The sequence below is a fragment of the Lygodium microphyllum genome, chromosome 22 (assembly GCF_053477565.2).
Source record: "Lygodium microphyllum isolate KBCC chromosome 22, Lygodium_microphyllum_v1.1.10, whole genome shotgun sequence".
Classification (NCBI taxonomy): Eukaryota; Viridiplantae; Streptophyta; class Polypodiopsida; order Schizaeales; family Lygodiaceae; genus Lygodium; species Lygodium microphyllum.
In genome coordinates, this window is record NC_141156.1 from 81,721,361 (window position 1) to 81,745,832 (window position 24,472).

The 24,472-nt window shown below is 35.8% G+C and overlaps 1 protein-coding gene across 1 annotated transcript; it reads right to left on the bottom strand.

Annotated features, from left to right (window-relative positions):
- Positions 1-8,432: 8,432 nt before the first annotated feature.
- LOC148017344 (copper transport protein ATX1-like) lies at positions 8,433-9,995 on the bottom strand. The gene is made up of 3 exons (XM_087663032.1): positions 9,838-9,995; positions 8,955-9,030; positions 8,433-8,814 (listed from the first exon to the last, which is right to left on the bottom strand). Exons 1-3 carry the CDS (start codon positions 9,853-9,855, stop codon positions 8,672-8,674), a joined length of 237 nt encoding a protein of 78 aa, XP_087519158.1. The 5' UTR covers positions 9,856-9,995; the 3' UTR covers positions 8,433-8,671.
- Positions 9,996-24,472: the final 14,477 nt, after the last annotated feature.

Consider the following 24,472-nt stretch of genomic DNA (forward strand, 5'->3'; position numbering starts at 1 on the left):
GTAGTTGGTATGCATCTAGTGCTGATGATGATAATCATGATAGTTATGTACAGAAAGAAAAGTAAGAATTACGGAGCCTTAGTGGACTAAAAGCATCATTTGATACTACATCTATATTTAGCCCTTGATCTGGGAGACTAAGGAGCAATCCCACATCTTTAGATGCATCTACTAGTGTTGCAAGTAAAGACAAAGGAAAGAAAAAAGTGTCAGATGGTAATGATGCATCTGCTAGTCATTTGGGATTTGATGGAGATTGTAGTGTTTCAGAGATCTTGGATAATGAGCTTGGTATTCCTTTAGTCAGGACACTAGGTATACAGAAAGCACATGGGTAATGTAAAGGCTCCATTAAAAGTGATCCAATGGTACACAAGTCTTGCAAGGTCAAATACTTTATCAAAAGATTTGGTTCTGAATGTTATGCAGCTCACCATTATGCTTATATGATAAAGGTAATTAAGCATGTTGAGCCCACTTGTTTTGAGGATGTTGTTGGCCATGCTCATTGGGATGTAGCAATGGATGAGGAGATGACTACGTTAGAATAAGACTTGAAAACTAGTACCATTTCCTAAGGGGAAAGAAAGCTATTGGCCATAAGTGGATCTAAAAAATTAAGCGTAATGTAGATGGTTCTTTTAGAAAGTATAACGCTAGGCTGGTTACAAAAGATCGTGCTCAAATATATGGCATTGATTATAAAGAGACATTGAGTCCAATTGCTAGCATGGCAACTGTTAGATGTATGATTGCTTTGGCAACAACCAAAGGTTAGAGTTTATAGAAAATAGATATAAAAAATGCATTTTTGCATAGTGAATTGCAAGGAGAGGTGTATATGGAGCAGCTAGTAGGTTATGAGGATTTAGAGTATCCCACATATATGTGTAAGTTAAAGAATGTGTTCTATGGGCTAAAGCAAGTACCTAGAGCATGGTCTGACAAGATTGAATATCAACATTGGCTTTTATGTTTCTAATGTTGATCACTCACTTTATGTGAGAAAGGGAGATACATGTTTAGTCATCATAGTCATCTATGTGGATGACTTGATTATTACAGATGACAATGATGTTGGGATTGCTAAAGTCAAGGACCTTTTGAAGAAGAAGTTTGAGATGAAGGATTTGGGTGAGCTAAGGTACTTGCTTGGTATTGTGATGATCAAATGTGATGATTAGATATAGCTATCCCAAAGGTAGCATAGCTTGGATATGTTGTCCAAGTATTGTATAACTAAGTATAAGCTTCTTTCAATGCCATTAAAGCAAAATGTGAAGTTGAGTGCTAATGTTGGGGATGAGATAGAAGACCCTGCTATGTTTAAGAGGATAGTAGGGAGTCTAATTTACATGACTATCACAAGGCCAAACTATAGTTGTGTTGTTGGTCTTGTTAATCAGTTTATGCAAATGCCTAGAAAGCCTCATTTGGATACAGTTAGATGCATATTGAGGTATGTGAAGTGAACTTTGCATTATGGACTTTCTTATGAGGTAGGTAAGGATATACAACTATTTGGATATACAAATGCAAATTGGTCTAGTAGTATGTCTAACAAGAGATCTACCAATGGATTCGTATTTTCCCTTGGTGGTCTAGTAGTTACATGGAGTAGCAAAAAGTAACCTACAATTGCTTTATCAAGCACACAGAGGCTGAGTACAAAGTTGCTGATATGGCAACATGTGAGGTGATATGGCTTCAAAAGTTATTGGGTGATTTGAGTGTGCAAGGAGATGGTCCAATTGTTATTCACTATGACAACATGAGCAGCATACAATTAGCTAGAAACTCTATATTCCATGCTAAGACAAAACACATTAAGGTACATTACCACTTTGTGAGAGAGAAGGTACTTGCAGGAGAGATTGATTTGGTATAGTCAATACACAAGATCAAATAGCTAACATTTTCACAAAGGCATTGGGTGCAGAAAAGCTTTGAAATTTTTTATGCTTACTTGGAGTTACAAAGATACAGTTGAGCTTGAGGGAGAGTGTTGAGATGGCAAGCTCAACATGTGTGGGTATTGATGATAGGCCACTTGGTTAGATGATCCCACACATCTACACTAAGCACATCAGTGGTTATTATGATCCTCACATGGCCCTAAATTATCACTTATTATATTTAGTTTATTGCACCTATCTATAATTAGTATAGTTATAGCACCAATCAATTAGTATAGTCAATTATGCATTGATTGACTTAGTAGGCCACTTTCCTTTATGTGTTCTCTTATCTATAATTTGTATACAATGTATTGTGTGTGAAAGAAGAAGAAGAAACCAACAAGAAAATGTTTTTGGCCTCCATCTCTCTTTTTGTGTTCTTGAGTGAGCTTCCTGTTATGTGTATGGTATGTGTTTGGCATAGTAGCTCAAGCAAGTCCCGCTACCACATGATTCATGACAATAGTCAAGTGACAACACTTCATTAAGTGACTCAATAAATCTTACCCAAGTAATAATGTATTTCATCGTTAAGTTGGTTGGCATAATTTTGGTTCATGTTATATCTGTTTTTGTACTAGCTACTTTACGTTCTCCAAATTAATGATATGATGACATAGTGGGCTCAAAACCCCTCATGTCAATGATATCCCAAACAAAAATTTCTAACACATTTCCACTAGCTAGCCTTTAAACTCATTTTTAATATATGCAAATGTTGATTAGTTTTGTTTCTCCTTAGTACTAAGGTTTTATGTCTTGAGCTTCATCTTCCACTATGCCTATAGATTTCATCATGGTATTGCTCAACTTGGCCATGTTGTTCGTGCATACGATCCTCAAAATTTATTCTTCTTTTAACAATTTCCAATTTTCTTTGTTATGTAGGTTGTTGCACCTAAGCTCTAGGATCATGCACTTTAGATTTAGATTCTTAAACTTTGGTTCTTGCACTTTAGTTCCCCAAATAATTGTTGTGCTTGAACCTAATCAAGTGCATATTAATCCTAATCTTTTTTGCTATCTATTCTTACATTATTCACCCTTGGATACAGTGGGTTCACATGCCTATCTCTCAACACCCCCTCTCAATGCCAAGGTGGCATTGGATTACAATACATATTAATGTCCCCCCTCCCCCCAAATCAAAGTGGATGCCTTTATAAATCTAGCTACAAGAGTGCTTATAGATAGAGGATTTATAGATTTAGAAGAGTCGATCATCAAGTGTTGTGGAGCCATAGTTGGCATCCAATCCTTGTGGTACTTCAAGGGTGGTAGGGCATTTATTGGTTATATGCCCTGTCTTCTTACATTTGTTGTACTTTATTTTTTCGAGATATTTTTTTCCAACAATTGCTTACAATATATCCCTTTTTATTACAAAACGAGCATTTTGTGAAAACAGTATGAGCTAGTTGATCATGTGCTGTTGAAGTAGATGCTTGACTAGTATTGCCTTCTTTCTAATTTCATTTCTCCTTATCCAAACAAGATTGGATGGTGCTTTCCCAGGTTGGATTAGGGATATTTGTAAGAGTAGTTACAAGGGTTGGAAACACCTTCTTTACAACTTTCAAGAGGATGGCAATGGCAACTTCATCATGAATTGGAGCTTGAACTAAGGATAGCTATGCCATGAGCTCCTTCAAATGAGAGATAAACTTGCCCGAGTCTTCTCTTTGCTTATACTCCAAGCAAAAAGATTCGATCTTGAGTAAAATTTTAGAGTTCTTTCATTTAGCACCATAAGGCTTTTCAAGCTCATCCCATTTCTCCTTGGTAGAAGAGAGCTAGTCAATGTGATGAATCAAAGATTCATCCAAATGAAGCATGATTATGGCTTGGACTCTTTCATCATCTTCTACATCAATAAGGTTGGATGATTCAATAACTTTGGTCCCTTTCATGAAGGGACAGTAACCCCACTCCATCATTTTGTACTTTACTAATGCCTACCATGGATGAAAGTCTTTTCCATCAAACTTAGGGATTTGAGGCCTGGCACTGGCATAAGCCATGGCCATGATAGGAAGGGCTTGCCAATTGCACTAGACAATGGCAGTGTCTAATCCTTTACACAACGACCAAGAAGTGTGAAAGCAAATGAAATGATGTTTACATTAATAAGTAACATGCTCAAGTGTGATGTTCAACAAGATGAGATAAGAGATTATAAAAATTGTCTGTGTGTTTATAGCACAAAATTGGTCAAAATAGGATGATGATACTTAAGCACTTAATGAATATGCTAAGGTCAAAAAACTTTCATATTTCTAAAAGTAACTAGCAAGCAACGATCACTAGATTTAGTATTTGTGCTAAGAAGCACTCATTGCCAAGCATAGGTGAAGCATTTTGACATTAAACCACCTGCATATCGGCTTGAAGAGTCACCTTCAGTTGAAAATGCTCTAAACTTTGGAGCCTTTCTAACACAATGAACTCCATAAAGGATTAATCAATTATTAAAATCATTGTTAGTAACTTCAATGAGAAGAAAACTCAAAAAGGACCAAGCTGTGAAGCTTTGGCTAGGCTACCTACAAACACACATTTAGGATTTTGCTCTATGTGAACAATAGTGATAGAATTTCAAGAACAAGAAATCCTCTAAGGTGGAGATAGCCCACTTGGGGGGCTACAATTGCCCTATGAAAGCCCATTCAATGGGGTTTACTGAGGAGAGCATATGGAGGTCACCTCCCTTGCTATGAAAACTATACCAAATTAAAGTTTTTGTCAATGCAAACCTCCTGCGAGCATAATGTTGAGCTTTATCATGCCATTTGCTATGCCCTGAGCAAAGGAAGAGGTCTCAAGAAGAAAGTGGGACCTAAAATGCTCTCTTTTGCTCTCCCCAGGTCCTCCAACAAAGGTGGGTATGGCAAACAACTATGGAGATCAAGAGGATAAGATAGAAAATGAAGGTCTCATGTGCACTCAAGCTAAGATGTGGGTATAAAGTCAAATCTCTTTCTGTCCTTGAGAAAGGGAAACAATTTCCATACCCCCAATCTTTCTTCAACTTGGTTATTTTGAACCAAGGTCATCCCAAGTGTGTGTGTGATATGACTCTTCAAGCTCATCTATCCTTGCTATTGTAAAGTTGACTTAAAATTCTAGATCTATGACTTTAATGAAATATGCAAGTGGTTTGCCATCTTGCAATGCAATCAATAATAAGTCATCAAATTCATTAGCCAAGTACACAAACTTTAGGTATTATATTTGTCTCTAGCCCTCATTAGCAATATCTCATTAAATTCCTTTCTTGCATACTGAACTTGAATGGTTTTTTTTTTTTTTTTTTGCAAACCAAAGATTAAGTCTAATACCTTTGCAATGTCAATTACAATACTTGAAATATCTCCTCAAATCCACTCAATCTTTTGCATCCACTCAATCTTTTGCTTGAAAGTATCTCAAGTTCAAGATCTAGACTTTCAAGTATCGAAATTTCCCACACTTCAAGAGCAAGTATGTGCTCTAGAAAATTTCGATTAAGCATACTATTCTATGTTGTCTTGTGGTTCTACAACCTAGGGAGCTACTTTATGGCTCATTTCCTCGCATTCTTTTACACTAATCAATCAATGTTGCTCTTGTCATTGGTCCAAGTGTTTATAATGGCCATAGCTAAAACTCCTAGTTAGTTTTCACTCTAAACTCGATTTGAGAAATCATCTCTAACATGCAAATCCTTTGTTGAATGTTTGATTTTCCCAACTTGCTTATTAGAGTATGTTTCCAAAAAACTCTAGGTATTCTTGCACTTCAAGCCCCTACTCTTTCTTTGCTTTATCAAGTACTTTTATAAATAGAGCTAATATCAAGGCTATCAACGGCTAACATAAAGATGCTCTTTGTAAGCCATGCCTTATTCCAATTCCTTGTAATTAGCGTGTCTTTTAGCCCTATGCCTAACTTTTGACAACTAGGACCAACAAGTGCCCTCGATTGCCCAATAATGAAAAGCCCTTTATTGATTCCCCTATTGTCTATGTTGACTATTCCATGGTGGCCTATTTTCAAACTATGATGCCCTCCAAGTCCCCTCTATTGATTGACATCACTTTATTTACAAGTACCACTTTTTGTAATCCCATTTTTGGATGCTTGTGTTTTATGGCCAGCTTTTGACATCTCTCTCATAACTTTTAGCCAACCCATATATGTGAGTTTTTCTATTGTTTTCTTATTGCTATTCCAAGATCTACTTGATGCCTTACATTTGGACTTATATTTTCTCTATTCCATGTTTCTATTTTCTTCATCTTCTTTTACTTCCTATTATCATCATCAATGCCATAAGAATCTAAATCCTCTTCCTCACTATCAATTTCAAAGGTTGACCGTAAAGAGTCTCCATCAACTTCTACCTCTTAATTAAAGACCTCCAAGTCTTTTCTACACCTTGAATTAAATCATCCCAATCATTGGTACTATCCACATTTAAATCTATTGCCCTTATATTGCTCCTCAAACATCTAATAAATAGGAGGCCCACATTTCATTGGATGGTCTCTCATGGTACTCCAATCTATGATGTAACTTCCTAGATTCCTAAGCATAGTCCTCAACTAGCATGTCTTCCTATTTCATCACACTTGGTCCCTCTTCCCTCCTAAAATGCCCCAACATGTTGATTTTAATCCATCATAATGATAAATTGGAGTAAGCCATATAGCTAGACCAATCCATTGCCTTTTTTTTTAATGTGGCTACAAAACATGTAGTTGCAAACTACTACGCTTTCACCTCATCATGTATAAAGCCTTGAATCCATGTACTTCGTGTCAAGTTGTAAATCGAGCCATATAGCAATAACAAGAGTCATTTGGCTTTCCTAAAAATTTAAAGAGACTTCAACTTTTATGTCACAAGAGAGGAGAGTGCACCATATTTTGAGGTGGTGTTTGTGTTCTCCTTGGCCAAGGTCTAACTCAAAGTGGATTAAATACCAATTGCCTTTTGGGAACTTGACAAAATCTTGATAAAGCAACACTTCCGAAGTATTAACCATATATTAGATTCTCCCATGCAATTCATCTAATGGAGTCTACACGCATAAAGTGTGAACAATTAGAATTACTTTGTATCTTCCTATAAATTCTATGCTTCCACTTGTTGTTCTTGCTTGACCTATTCATTTGCATTAACAAACTCTTCAAGAGAGGCTAGAAATTCAAGTTGCTTCGTCTATTGTTGTTCCCTTGACCATTTTGCTCTTGCTCTAATGAATTAAAATGATGTCATGTATGGAATCTTGGTAGACATGCATGTTGTAGAAGACCATATAGTAGGATATCAACCACCATAAGCAAATGAGCCCAACCAAGGTAAAATCTCAAGCATTTCAGAAGTGCAAGCCCAATGTAATAGTGATATGTGTAGGAACCTTTGCAAGATTACCAAGGGTTTGCCTAATATACCACAACTGACTACATCAGCAAATCAAAGAATAAACATCTAGGGGTGCAGATCAGAGACATCTCATAGGCCTACTCAGAAGCACACCCATTTTGTAGTCCTTTCATAACTTCAAGACGGATGGCGTAAGATGAGAGAGGATTTAAAAGCACTTCATTTTAAAGCACAAACTTTATTAATTAATACTACACTTACAATGTCAGATGCCTGCTAAAATTTGGAATCACTTACATTACTTGTCAAATACACTTTTTCATGTCAAACACAACCTAAATTTCTCCTTGCATTCTTTTGTGACAGTGTATAAGACAGTCTAATATCACCTCCTTTATGTAATTGCTCCAGCCCAAACTTCTGTGTCATCCAAAGACATTTACATAAAATTTTTCCAATCCTTTGCATGCACACCAAACATTATCCCCTAGATAAGCTTTTTGCATTGGAAGGAAGCAAATAAAACAGGGCCCACAGCACATGCAAGAAACCTGATCTCTAATAAGACAAACTGAAACTAGTGACCCATGAATTGGATATCATGTGCAGCACAAGCTCTCACAAAAGGGAAACAACTGCACATATGTGGCAACATTTTGCAAATAACTATCAGACTTCGTATTGTCACTGCAAACAAAAGGAGCCCCACTTGAATATAGAGACAGTGAAGCCATGCACCCATTACAAGCTTGAACTTTTGTGCATGAGATGAAATTATAGGCTTAAGAACATGTGATGTCCAAAAAAGAAGAGACTACAATCCTTACTCATGAACGACCTGCCTTCATAATCGATAAATATTCATAAGGTAGGCAAGCTGGGTGTACCCTGGCTTTGGAGTAACAGAAAATCTACATGACATTGTCAAGGCAATTAATTTGTGAGGACTATTTTGCTACATTGAACGATCAAATTTCTGTTATGTCGAACAAAGTGGCAAGGGCATATAATGCATGTCAAAGTCTGTTCAAAGCTGTCAGACCAACACTTATAACCTCTCTAGACATCACATTCACAGATCTTAGATATCAAGCTTATGTGTAAGCATTCTAAAGAGTTGCCTTTAGCAGGCAGCTTAATCATCAGTATTATGCTTTATTTATAAAAGTCCCATCAGGATTTACCCAACCTTAACCTTATCCCACATCACCACTAAGATCTGCAACTAAAGACATGGATAAAAGACTAATATGGCTTGGAAGGTGCAAAGAACACAGAAAGTTCAAGCCCTTTGAATGTTACAATATTTATGCAAGAGACACGTATTGATCCCTGCAGTTAGCAATTTAAACTGCAGCTGCCCCTTCTTTTGGCCAGAAAGTTGTAGCCTTGCCCGTCTTGGACACAGTATTGAGAACATCCTCTGGCTTAACTTTGCCTTTGACTGTTACTTTCTGCTCTTTCAAGTCAATATCATATGTTTCTACTCCTGCCAACATAAGCCCATAAGCATTAGCAAGTAGCCTGACATATGCATCCTAAAATTTAGTTTCCAGCATCTGAATCACCAGAACGATACAGAAATTTCCACCAAATATCAGTTAAAAGAAAGAGGTTAGCATGCTGCACCTTCCATTTTCCCAAGAACTCTTTTCACTGCCCCCACGCAACCTTGGCAACTCATGGCCACTTTAAGTTCCACAGTCTGGCAAAACACACACCAGCCATGAAATTCACAAACATCCAGTAAAAATTCACAAACATGACAAAGAGCGGCCATGAAATTCACAAACATCCAGTAAAAATTGTACCTGTGATTTACAGCAGATAATTTCTATGCTTCCCTCTCTTTAGTTAGGTACAAAAATTATAAGTCTAGGATAGATCTAGATAGTAGAAATGGAAGACCAATCAAGCAATTCAAAACAGCAGTACCTATCTTACATCATCGTGTGATCAAACGATAAGTCACAGAGAAATCAATGCAAATGCCTTATATCCTACAACAAGGCCTCTTTGTAGCAATCCTTCTCGTGTGATCGAGCATCAAATTGCAAATCAATATCAAAATTCGGGCCAAATGTGTTGCACATGCTCTCTCTCTCTCTCTCTCTCTCTCTCTCTCTCTCTCTCTCTCTGCGCGCGTGTGTGTGTCTTTGTGTGTGTGCCCGTGCTTGTGCGCACGCGACAGGGAGAGAGTACGAGAACTCCAAACAGAGATCCCTCCTTACAAAACAGCCTTCGACATGTGAAAGGCCTCTGCACATCTACACAGCCGTACTTCACGTTGTACAGATGGATACAATCTTGCCGCCACAGAAGAAGACAAAGAGCTAACGATCGAGACAGAAATGCACCAAATCCAACGCTTTAGACATGGACTTGAGAGATGCTACAGCGGGGAAGATTATTAGCCACAAAAGGACTGCTTCGTCTGACATAGAATATATAGAACAAATGTTAAAACTTCAAGGGGATTCGGGCAAAGACAAGATGAGGCACAAGGACGAACCTGCGGGGCGTCGGCCATGGCTATTGGAAACACGCAGACCGATGAAGAAGGCGAAGCAGAAACAAAGGAATGCGCAAATGTGGTACACTGGAATGAGTTTCGAAAGGTCAACACGGGCACGTTCAAATAGCAACGCCACAACCCATCGATTGCTACGATTAAAACAAAGACTAAAGGTAGATACATTGGGTACCTTGTACATACATGAAGAATACCAATAATAGAACACCTTGGCATGCCCACAATTCTCAAAGAGAAAGTCACATTAGCTGACCTAGTCACCCGGGTCCACTATTTGTGTGCTGCACAATCAGTAAGCTTGCAAAGCTCGCGAAGTTGCGCCTCGTCTACTTCTCGTTCTTGTGAGCCAAAGAAAACAGTCATGCTCTCATACGATTGCTTGATTTGGAACAAAACAAAGACAATTTATTGTCAAGAATGTCAGAGCATAAAGAGGCAATAATATCCCATTTAAGTTGGGTTAGCTTATTTCTAGGTTTACACACTCTAGGTCTTTATGTACATAAGGATGTCATGCCAGCCTTTGGAACTCCAGAAAAACAGGTTCTTATTGAGCCCGTTTTGCACAATGGATACAATCCACTCACACAGCAAAGTCTTGTATGGTTTTGACACAAGAAAAAGAATTAAGAACATGCCCGTAATATTGTATAGGGCCCATGAATCTACAGAGGCATTAAGTTATATGTTTATAAGGGCCAATTGCTTCTTTGAAAGATTGTTGTTTCAATCTTAAAATATGCAATCAAACTTCCCCATGGGCATTAGTCTAGCACACACACACACACACACACACACACACACACACACACACACACACATAGGCAGAGGCTGCTACTAGTGACAACACCAAACATAGAACTCCACAAGCATGCAAGTAGTGAGGCTTGCAATTACTTTCAATTTTTGAATTAGCCCATCAAAAATAGAACTCTACAAACAATGATGTTTGGGAAGCAAGGATAGGACTTGGCCTAGTTTTCTTTCCACATAGAATATAATGAAGTTGTATGCAATACACATGCATGTTAACACCCAATGTTTGTGGAAAACAGTTTTGGTAGCAAAGATAAAAACTCTCAACTTCAAATTTCAAAGGGTTTTTATCAAACCACATACATTGTCGATTTTCATCAATGAGAGTTTTGGGAACGTTGAGGTTTTAGACCTTCTTCTTGAAATTTTGGAGGTCTTAGTTGAAAATTAATCACATGGAATACCCAAAAGTCAATTTTTGTGCCTATTGAATTTGAACACATGCCTTTACCTTATATACTCCTCGTAAAGCAATCTCATATAACAAAAGTGTGCATAAAGCTTGAATGCCCACCTCTCATGAGTTACCTAACAAATCATAGTTTTTGGTGGACATCTACCAATGTTACATGCTATGATTAAAAATGTCTCTTAGACCCATTACAACAACAATCATTGTCTTGTTTAGTCTTTCTCAAAATCACCAACTAAACTCTTACAGATGCATAGGTGGATAGTAGTATGCCATTAATTAAACATTTTTTAATTTGCAAGGACAATTGTGTAGAGTTTGTACAAAGAACACATTGACTTGAAAGCATGTTTTGTGCATGTTTCCCATCTCCATAACGGATAGTGATAAGATTTCTATCCTTCACACATTGCAAGCTTTAAAAGATTTGTAGCATTATTGGAGACTTTGCTTCATGTTTTTCTTAAACTAGATACCTTTTTGCTTCATATTTCATGTGGTCTCTCTCAAAGTGTAGACCTCATGATTGCTATCGTACAACATCTTGCCTCCATGGTTTTAGGGTTAAAAACCAAGCCAATACAACAAGTCATATGAGAGCCACGCCTTTAACAAGTCATATGAAGCTTCATGTTGATATCCAAAAGATATACACTATTGGAGCTTCAAGCACCTTGACCTTTACAAACTACTTTTTCCCTTTACCCTTTAAAACTCTAGGCCATTGCTAAAGTAATCGTTAGGAAGCTTGATTCCCATCTATAATTAGTACACCTTGTACTAGACCACTTTAACCCATTGGAGGCTTCATTCATGTCTATGAGTAGTACACCTTGTACTACACCTTGAGATGAGTTAATGTGCATAATTACAACTTATCGTATACATCAATCTAAAAGGAGGCTTGATTCCTACACCTTCTACAACTCGTTACATATGTTATCCAATAGGAAACTTGAATCCTTTTTGTAACCAATGAGGCTTCATTCATGCCTATAAGAAGTACACCTTGTAGTAAACCAAGAGATAGAATAGTATGCATTATTAAAACCTAGCCTATACACCAATCCAGAAGGAGGCTTGACTCCTATACCTTGTATTACAACTCAACACATACATTAATCTAATAGAAAGAGTGAGTATGTTTTATAAATAATACAAGTTATACTAGACGTAAATGATACATCAATGATTTGTTCAGGTCCTTGTTGGGACATCCTAGCTACAAGTGCTTGTGAAAGTCCACTTGACATCATTAATAGTAATAACACAAAAGAATAGTCTTGAACCATACATTTTGTATGGGGTAAAACACGTAATAACACTAATTTGCATCTTAAGCATGTATGTGTGTCCTTAAACTTGCTAAGTCTTAGGGCTTCTCACTTTCCAAGTGAACATAATTCTAGAAAAAGGTATTCAATATCATTTGTAGAAGAGTTTGTTTGATGTATATGCACATATGTCCATGGCTTTCAAGGTCTCATTATGGAAAATGAATACCACAAAGGGCCTCACAAGGATTTAATTAGGGAAACGAAATCTATATTATTTTTTTCAATTTAAAATTCACAAAAATTAGATCCATGATTTCCTTTCCCCTCCCCCCCCTTAAAACTACTTCATTTAGGTTCCTAATTGCCCAATCTCCTCTATATTGACCTAATCTTGCATGCTACTTACACAGTTTTGCTTTGTCTCACCTTTTTCATTGCACCTTTCTTTTTAGTGTATCATACACTCAATCATAAGGCCTCACTTTTAGAATCTCCACACACCAAGTTAATCTCTCTTTCACTAGTTTTCACTTTTCCAAAATATATTTGTTGTCACACAAAAACTTCATGTGAATAGCTTACTAGAATTTTTTAATTTTTACACAAAGAAAATCTATGCCCATGTCATTCCTTCTAAACATACTTTTCAAATCATAAATCCTATACTAAAGCATTCTGCCCCCTTTTGCTAGGTCTAAAGGGAAATGGGTGTTACAAAGTGCACGTGTACATGCGTGCTCTTTTGCATACTTCCTTTCTCTCGTGCACTTTCTCACTCAAGCATTCTTATGCAAATCAATTGCATTAAGATGTGAAGATAGCAAATGCTCTTTCAACATCCTCTTTCTCATGCTCTTTCTCACTCAAACACAATAACACATTGAATCCCATCTCTAAAAATAAAATATAATAAATATATTGTAAAGCCTTGTCATTTGCCATGGGAGATAAGCATTACCCATGCTTGAATTTCTTCTCAAACACTATTGTTTCCATGAGAAGCTAGCATTGAAATGAAGCTTAAAAACTCATGTATGCTCATGCATTGAAGAAGTTCGCAATAGATAGATACCAACCCCAAACATATGCAAACTACAAGTCTACCAAAAAATTAGTATTATGAAATAAAAGCTTTGCCTATTAGAAGAAATTCTAAGCATCTCTTTCCCATTGAATAAAATACTTCTCACATAGATCAATAACTTTTCAAAAGTTCCAGTTCTAAAGCTCATTGCATTTTATTACATCAAATCCACAATAGAAAACTTTAATACAAATTGTAAAAGTAACATGAAAGTTATGAACTAAAGGACAAAATAACAATCTCTCTCTCTCTCTCTCTCTTTGAGAAACATATAGGAATACTTGCCTTGCACCCAATAACAATTGAATAGCACTCTATTTTTGCCTCCCATTTGATTCATATGAAAACCCATACTTGAGTTGTAAGGATTTCTTGTAAAAGTACTATATGATTCATTTTGCATCTCCTACACAATGCTATAGTTATGAATCCAAAATAGCACCATTGCAACTATGGTTGGTTACAAGTTACCACTTCCTCACTCCAATTCCAAAATCTAAAAACTTGGGCATAGATTCTTTACACACCAAAATGTTTGATTAACATCAAAAGATGGGTCATGGCCTAGTGTTTTAGCCAATGTTCTCTTAGCAGGTTGCACATGCCATCTTGACCAAGCATGTTAGTCACTATAGCAATTGCAAAGCCAGTGAGAGTGCCTTCCATGAGAAAGCCAATCCCTCCCAAATTATACTTAAAGCAAGGCAATTAGTGGTTCCTCTATCCTGAACCAATCATGTCACTCTCCACACTTAGCTTCAAGGTCAACAATGTGTTGATCTAAATGACTCAGGACGGTGTGCACGATAGAGAGAGAGAGAGAGAGAGAGAGAGAGAGAGAGAGAGAGAGAGAGAGAGAGCATGCACCTTCACCTTCCATGATCTTCTTGCAGTTGTCACATGGTTAGGAAATTAAAGAGCTAGTCTACAAGCTTTTAGCACCATGAGATTGCTACAAAAAATAGGTATGAACAACATGGTTGAGCATATCCAAAATAAGTAGGATGATTTAAAAGGTGACAGTGCTACAATCATCACAAGTCAATCCAAAAATCACACGAGTGCTTTAAAAATAAGCAAGCATAGCTTGAATTTTCTCAAAGTTTAAAATGGGGTTTGGTGTGTTCCTTTGATGTAGAAGTTATACTTTTTTTACATGTAGGTTTGGGATGGGAATATTTCTACTTCTTTGAGAGGTGCAACTTTTGAAGGTTTTTTCAAAGGGTGCCATGTAGGTTTGGGTGCGATATGGTGGCTTGGAGTGGCACCTTGACTGCATTCATAGAACAAAACTATCATTCCTACCTCCTCAATAGTGGTTGTATTTTTGTGGAGGGAAAATCCAAGGAGAAAATTTTATGAATGATGAGGAAGTGACCCATCTTAAAGAGAGGGAGAGGATGGTGTATGGAAGTCGGCAACATGTGGATGATCTTGGAGGAAGGCTAGAGGTGCTCAAAAAGCAAGTACAAACTAGATCTTAGTACCATTAGTGTGCCATGATACAATAGATCTATACGAGAGAGAGAGAGAGAGAGAGAGAGAGAGAGAGAGAGAGAGAGAGAGAGAGAGAGAGAGAGAGAGAGAGAGAGAGAGAGAGAGAGAGAGAGAGAGAGAGAGAGAGAGAGAGAGAGAGAGAGAGAGAGAGAGAGAGAGAGAGAGAGAGAGAGAGATCATGAGGTGCCCTTATATAGGGAAATTACCTATCAATTAAGGTAAGTCAAGAATTTTAATACTATGTGATCATGGGGTTTTCTATCTTAATAAAGTATATTAGGTGGTCTATGCCTAGGCCATGCAAAGCATGTCACTAAGTTGGTGCTACACAGTGGATGGCCCTAATCTTACATACAATGTTTTGATGTTTAAAATGTGGGACACATTTCAATACTCAATTAAAAAAATTTGACTTGATAAACATTTCTAATACTCAAAGTGGAGATATCATATATCCAAATGGAGAGGCTCCTTGTTGCCATCATTAAGGGGAGCTTCATCCACCATCAACATATTGTGTACAAGAATAGATATGACCAACATAGACTTGCATAGGCATTCTTGGTTAGAACCAAAGTATCAAAAAGCATATGCCCCTAGCATATCATTTGGGTCATAATAGATCTCAAGTGGCCTTTTAATCATACTGTGGGGGGATTGAGATTGGTAGGCCTATGAGGTCTACAAACGACCTTGTTTGCAAAGAGGTGGACCTAGCAATATGAGAGTCAGAATTTTATCATATGTGAATGACCAAGAAGATAGATCTATATATCTTTATGTAATTTGTCAACCATTATTTTGATATCTTTAGATTTCTAATATAATGGTCACCTTGAGAGAGAAGATGTAGAAGGTTTTGCGATCTATTATCTTGCTCCCATGTGGTTTTTGTTAAGCTCTAACTTTTTTAATGTGAAAGAGCACATTTGAGATCTACCCTTTAACTTTGAAAGAGCACACTCACAAGTATACGTGAGCTAATCTAATCAATCATCCTAATAAGTTTTAGAGCCACTTCTAGCTCTAAACTAGTTGGGTCCAATTAGGTGTTGTAAATATTTTTGTATCCATATGTGTGTGTGTGTGTGTGATAACATGGGAAATTATTATTTACTATTTAAGATTTTGACAAGGGAGATAGTAAAGGAAAAGAGAGAGTGTGGTTTCAATTCAAGCAATTACTATCCTTTGTGAATGGGAGGCAAAAATAAGGTAGAGGGCCTAGAAGAGAGTGATGGCATTGATGATGATGGCAATGAGGAGGTTGTGATCATCAGGGAGGGTGCCATAATAGAGCCATAGGGCCCTATTCAAGCACGCACACGCACACACACACACACACACACACACACACACACACACACACACACACACACACACACACACACACACACACACATTTTTTTGGTAATATCGAGTGCAGTATATTTATGTGCTCACAAATTTACAAGCTGGGGACCCCTGAAAAAGGGGGCTATCCCAAACTATCAGAAGCATAAAAAGAAAAGCTCTATGCAGGAAGCATCCATGTCACCCTCATAGCTGGCATCATATAAAGATTGCCGTAGTGAGGCTCGGAAGGATTCATATTGCTGGTGATTTTGGCGACCCAAGTATGCCAAATTATGATCACTCCAGATTGTCCAAAGAGCCCAATATCTCACCCAAAAAAGAAAGAGTGAGTATTGAGACAAAGAATGCATAAATCTGCCAAAGAGCCAGAAATTTTTCCCAAAGCTATAACTTGGTAAACGAAGCCGAAGTGAATCTGAAATTCTCCTGAGGAGGATCCTGGAACAAGGACAATGCCAAAATAAATGAGGGACAATCTCTGAGGGAGCCAAACATCTCAGACATGTGGATGATGCAATGTGACGTTTAGCAAGTGTGACCCCCGCTGATAGTGTGCCTGTCAAACATCTCCAAAGAAAAAGCCATTGTTTCAGTGGCATTTTACACTTCCAGAGCATCCTAAGATTCTTTCGCCACCATGCAAGAGACTTCGTTAAGTGCCCAGAGAATTAGCATGCTGCTGAATCCATGGGGCAGGCTGAAGAAGCTTGTATACTTTGATGGAAGTTAAGGCAGAAAGAGAGACAGGACCAATTCCACCTATGCTTGATACAGACAGGCTTATGGATTGGCAATTACACACACACACACATTTATTATTATATTATTGATATTGCTATTATTATTATTATTATTATTATAGATTATAGATTATAGATTATAGAGTTTTAATTATATTTTTACATGTTTATGCTATCAATACCTTACAAGCCAATCAATATAGTAATCCCATCAATAGCTCACTAAGCCTTTATAAGACCCCATCAGGCCTTGCCAAAACATGCATATTTCTTGCAAAGCACCGTGAGAGTAGTCCCTATTCTACCTGAGCCTACTGCCTAGTCATCATGTCTGACAAGTTAGATAATTATAATTAAAGACAATGGTTGTTATCGGGGGACTCCTCATTTTACTTCTACTTGTCTCTGTTTAGGAATCAGAGTCAAGCCATTATCATATTTTTGAAAAAATTGGTTATCTACCACCCTTCTAAAATAATAAAAGATTATAGCTATTGAATAATTATTTTTATTATATTTTTATGATAATTAAAATAGTTAGTTTAAAATAGGTTTGAGATTTGTCTTTGTGTTATTTAGCTAGCACAATGAGTTGTCCCTTTAACTTATTTAAAAAATAAGTTAAATGTTAACTAATAAGAATATCAAAGTGTTTGATCAAAGGTCAAAATTATGGCATAATGAGTCAGTTCTAAAATTTAAAGTAACAAATAAACAAGACCATATGTGTATGGCGCCCACTTATTGACTCTTTCAATTCTAAAATTTAATGTAACAAATAAACAAGACCATATGTGTATGGTGCCCACTTCTTGACTCTTTGTTGTTATTTTGGAAGATGGGTTGTTTGCATTGGCATGTCAGTCTCCTTGGCACTTGGTTGTACTTTCAACTGTATATGTCATCAAGACATGGTACCTTCCATTACCCTCCTCATCAACCTTGTGTGCTCTTATTTTTTAGTGAGAGATGACTATAATATTATGAACTATATGGATTATTAGGTCATTCATTCTACCATAAGTGTCATCCTTAGACTTACATTAGGTTTAGGATCACAATATTTGGCACATTATCATTTATTTTGCAAGAAGTGTTAATCCATACAAAAGATTACACATGATCTTGATGATTTATCGTTAATCTAGTTTATATGTGTCATCTTCCCTTCTATACTTCTTACAACCACATTCATTTTCTTTATGTGTGCTCTCTTTAGAAGCTCTCTCTTCTAATGGACTCTCTATAACATTTAGGGACTCTCTTTACAGGCACTCTCTCTATGCTTTCTCTCTTTCAATACACTATATATGGCTTTTAGGGACTCTTTTTATATGCACCCTCTCTTTCAATGCAATACCTTTAGTCTTTAGAGACACTCTTTACATGCACCCTCTTTGTATGATTTCTCTTCCAGTGCACTCTCTCTAAGGTTTAGGGGACTTTACATTTGTGCTATCTATATGCTTTCTCTCTTCCAATGCACTCTGCACCTTCTTGCTCTACATGCATGATCTATATCCAGTGTAATCTCATGTTACATGATACCATGTTAACACTTCTTAGCAAGATAGCATGATTCTTTTTCATTTTTGTCTTCCTATCTATGCAAAGTGGCTTGCAATTACAAGAAAGACAAGACCAAAGAGGTGGTTCAACAAATTGTCTGGAGTTCATGCATTAGGGGTGATTTGAGCTCACCTTTTACCCTTGTATGAAATTGAGGAGAGAGAAATTGCAATGCAAATTTTAGAAAAAATCTTGGAAAAAAAATAAAAAATTGAGGGAATGTTCCCCCTTTTGTACTTGGTATTTTCATTGTCAATCATTGAAGACAAATGCATTGCATGCAATTGTCTCCTTCAATGTCTCATCACCACTCAAAAACCTTCCCTTTCCCCTTGATTTTCAAATTTCCATTTTGATGGACCTTAAACCATCTCCATATTGCCAGCATGGATCAATTCCTGCTAACTCTATTGCAAGCATGGATGACCGTATATGACGTCTATACCATCTTCATATTATATATGGAAGATGAGCATGAATCTAGTCATAAAAGAAACAAGGTTATTATGAATACACTGAGTGCAATGGAAGCATTAAGATTAGAAGGTATAAATAATATTAATCTACAGACTAATGACATATTCTATTGTGTTGATCCTACAACAAGAAGCACCCGTCTATTCTCTAATTATTCCTCATTTGCTAAGATTTGTTGGAGATATATGTCAATGGCTTCAAGCTTATACAAAGAATCTAATGGCCCATTTAAACATTTCTAAACATTTTACAACTATAAAACCAATGGCTATATCAAGAAAGAGGTACAACAAGGAAACAATTAGAGGAGAGGCAAGAAAAAATGAGAAAAAACAATTAGTAGAGAGACAGAAGGAAACAAACTTTGTGGTGCATGAAAGATAGAGAAGTTTGAAGAATATTGAGACTTTCAAGCTTGAAAGTGGAGGTTGTAACAAAAGAATAAGAGTGATATGGTAACCATTAGTCACTCACTCGAAATTATTTTTGTGTTCTTCTATTATTTTTTAAGAGTAGCAAGTCCCAACTAAGTGCACATTGTGTCATTGTTTTGCAAGAATTCACCATAGGTTAGAACAAAACTAAAGAGAATTGAGAGAATCACTAATTGCAAGAAAATAGAGTTGAGAGACAAAAAATACATGAGAGACCAATTGGATACAAATTTTTCCCCATGCATGGGTGATATTTATTTTGCTTTGATTATCTTGGTACTCGAAATATAAAAGGCATATTAAAATAGGCCCATACATTTCTCTTTGTTGCATGGTTCTTCTTTTCCTAAATTTTTCTCAAAAGTAAATTATATTTCCCAAAGATAAGATCTAAAAATATTAATCTTAATCTATTCAAGTTATATATCAAAATAATAATAAAATAATAATTTTAAGCTTTTCTAAATTAGCCCTCAAGTAACCCACTAGCACTTGTGTGTTTCATGCTTAAGAACTTACATCCAAAATATAATGATTCTATGCTACTCAAGCACCTAATAAATAAATATCATTTGTGCACCATAAGCGCTTTTTGAAGAATAACATCTTTACCCAATAATCTACTACACTAACATAAAACACATTAGTCCTTGCCATTTAACTACCAAGCATGAGTAACCAATGTCACACCTAGGTCTACGCATAGTAAGTTATAATCATGAAGTAACTCAATAATGTTGAAAAGCTATAAAAATAAATTAAATCTCCATTTTATTTATAATTATTCTTGTAATTTTGATAACATGTTGGGGGAGGGGGGTTAAGAAGCAACTATCCTTAGTTGAATAAAATAATCCACAAATAAATGCAAAGGTGGTCAACAATGTTGGCTTAACGCAGCAAAATTGTATTAAAAAATAAGGAGAACAGAAAGATTTATGTACTGCCTCAATGCAGTGAATATGTACATATCCCCCCAAAGAAAAATAGGGTAGCCATAGATTTTCATAGGTCACTACCTCAGTGCAGTAGATCTGTGATCTTTGGACTTATAATGTGATTGTGTATGACATGCAGCAATTAAGGAATCATAAGTTGGAGATGAAGATGATTTTTGAATCCATTGTAATTCTTCAAGAGAATGGTTTCTATATTTAACTAAATATTTAAGATATTGATTACCAAGTTGGATAGTGATCAAATCATGATATATTATCTTTTCAAAAACTAAAATCTCAATATTCTCATCTAATGAAGGAGGGTTCTCAATGACAAAAGTGGGAGGAGATATACCTTTAAATAGTTTCAATAAAATGATATGAAAGGAGTTATGGATTTTCTAATGTGAAGGTATATCCAATCAAAAAACATTATTATTAATCTTGTGTATAATACGAAATGGGCCATAATAGCAAGGAGCTAGCTTGATCCTCAAATGCTTGTTAATAGATTTTAATTAGCAATTTTCTATCTGCAACCATACTAAATCATTTTCATTAAATTTAATGGATCTATGTTTTTTATTAGCTTAAGTGATGTAGTAAATTGAGTTTGTTTAATGTGTTCAATCACATGCTCTAAAATTTTCTTATGGTCAAATACCAAAGCATTGCCAACAAGAACATTAAAAGCTATAGTGGTTATGGGAATATGAAATTTCTTAATGTATATAATCTTGAATGGTGCTTGGCTAGTAGCAAAGTGTGGTGTGTTAATAAGTGAATTGTAAAATGGGCAAATATTGGTCCCAATTATAGGTTGATCAATCGTATAAGATCAAAGAAGGTCTAAAATAGTGTTGTTAGTAGCCTCAGGCAACTTGATCATTACTAATTTTAGGATGGAAATCATATGTGAAATCCAGTTTAGAACCCAAGTTCTTAACAAGCAACCCAAAAATGATTAAAAAAGTCATGGTCATAATTAGAGAGAAGAATTTGGAGAGAGCCATGTTGAGGAAAAACAGTGCTAATAAAAAACTTGGCAGCTTAAGGAATAGTTAAAGTCTTTTCACCTGGAATAAAATAGGCTTGTTTGCTAAATGTACCAACAATGGTGCAAATCATATCATTATGGAAGGAAGTAGTGGGTAAACCAATGATAAAATATATGGAAATTTGTTCCCACAAATTGGTAGGGATGACTAAAGGCATGAGTAAACCAAATGTTTTGCCATGATGTTGTTTAACCCTTTAACGAATATCTAGAGCATGGACAATGGCTAATAACTCTTTATCATATATGCTATGATTCCTCACCAAGGGTTTTATTTTGCGGCTCTTGTAGGAATAGGGTGGTCATTCTATATGAGTACAATAGTTATTTTTGATCCACTATCATAAGTGACAACCAAAAAGAAGGGCTAGTTAAAATCATGTAATAACATGAGTCAAGAAATACTTTAAAGAATCAAAAGTTTTTTGTTGACTAGCTCCCCAATGGAAAATAATATTTTTATGTAGTAAGAGTGTTAGAGTCAAAGCAATCAAAGAAAAATTATGCAAAAACTTTCTATAAAAACTAGCTAATTTGAGAAAAGATTGAAATTCATGCAGATTTCTAGAAACATGCCATTCATTAATAGTATGCACTTTCTTTGAATCTACACTAATGCCATTTGCAAAAACAATATGTCCTAAATATTCAATCTGAGTTTGAAAGAAAATGCTTTTGGTCAAATTAGCATAGAGGTGATTAGCTTTCAACAAATCAAAACTAGATTTAGATGTTTCTAATTCTTAATTTTCAATTTACTAAAAAACAAAATTTCATTAAAAAACATAATGTGAAAATGTTGGTAATCAATAAATTTTTTATTTATAAGCCTAGCAAAAGTAGAAGGTGCATTCATTAGCTAGCATGACAACAAATTCATAGTGACCAAATTGTGTGCAAATAGTAATTTTAACAATATCAAGAGAGTCCATTCTAATTTTATGGTATCCTAAATTTAAACCAATTTTACTAAAAATTGAGGCTCCCTTTAATTTATCTAACAAATCATTAATATGAGGTATAGGATACTAATTTTTTATAGTGACTTTGTTGAGTGCCCTATAGTCAATATACATGTGATATGTTTTGTTTTCTTTTTTAACAAAAAGTACATGTGATCCAAAGGGTGACAAACTAAGACAAATGAGACCTTCATCTGGGAGTTCAGTGACTTGCCACTAAATTTTCTTTGTGGTGAAGTGGATTATGCCTATAAGGTGCCTCAGGAGGAGGATAGACTCCAGAAAAGGATTCAATCTTATGGTCTAACTCAACTCTAATAGTGGCAACTAACATGGATAATCATTGGCAAACTAGTTCTTATAGGTAGCTCGAAAGTACCTTTATGATGTTGTAAGAATTGTAATGTTAGGAAGGATTCTCAATCTCTGTGACATAAATCATACATGATTTGTTTTGCTTCCTAAGAGCATGCTTGGCTTAGGTATGTGAAATCAAGGGAAATAACTCTAATTCTGTATTGCCATGCAAGGTAATATGCTCTCCTTAAGGATATTAAATGAATGAGGTAATCGATATTAGTATTATACTAGTGGCGAAAAGGAAAACCTAGTATAATAGCATAAGATTGTAAAGAAACCACAAGAAAATCATGTTTTTCTTTGTAAGAACCCATAGTTATTTCTAGTCCTTTAATTACAAGGGTTCCGTTTGTAGTGAAAGTGATTGTGAGTAAAAGAGGGAGAGACAATGAGACAATGAGACAATGAGACAATGAGAGGGAGAATGAATTACACACTTGTATTGCAATGGCTAAGAGTATACATATATATACAAGAAAGTTATGGATATCGTAGGTTATCTTATTAAAGTATCCCTCACATGTTCTAGATCCATCTTGTCTAATTCTCCTAAATATTTAGATATTGTCTTTCTAGATATTCTCTAAGTACATGTTCATATGAGTACATCCCATCACTCTAACATTCCCCCTCTCTAAAAATATATATATATTATATTCTATTATTCTTAGTTCCTTCTTAGAAGAAAATGGGATGTCTTTTTCAGTAACAAAGACTTTTTGCTAATTATCTTAGCTACAAGAGAAGTAAGATTATAATGATGAGTATAGCATGAGACCTTGTACTTGTTGTTGTAGAAGATATACATTAATATTTTCTTACAATGATTCAAGGGATGTAAGTTGATGATGAAGATCTTTGGACTTCTAATCACCATAGTTTGCTTCATGATAGACTTGATAAGAGATAGGCTTGTCGTCTTGTAGATAAATGATGTATTGCAATTGCAACTTGATAGTGGTGGAGTGAAACAAGGGTGAGAAAAAACAATGAGATAGAATGTTTGTAGATGGAGATATGATCCCAATGTGACTAGACACCATAATAAGAGAGTGATTGATAAAGTGCTTGTGACTTGATCTTTCAAAAGGTTACTAATGAGTACGGAAGTGTAATAGCAAGTGATTAATAAGGAATTTCAAGCATGTTATCTTTGAGAGTATTCCAAGAGTTGCGCATAACATATTAAGTAATAGCATACTTAGTATCAGTGTGCTCTTTTATGCATACAAAGTAGTTTGGGCAAATGTGCTCATGTATTTTTTTGTACTTTATCAACTTCTTTCCTCCCCTTTGGAAGGCCAAGATAGTTGGTCAATTTGAGAAACATACAATTTGTAGATGATGATTTGGGAAAGATAAGTAGTAGATGACTTTATAATGTGATGTGAAAAAAATTAGAAGAGAGAGATTGTTGATGAGGTTGTTGCCATGTAAGGTAGAATGATGATTGGGATTTGACTATACAATTAGAGAAAGATGATTGTAGGAGGAAGGTAACTATGTGGATGGTTGGATAGGGTATGATAGAAAGAAATGATGATTTGATGGATTGGGAGTAATGGGAGATAAATAAACATAATGTGGATGGAATGTGATAGCAAGATAAGGTCATGCATAATGAGGAACTCAAGG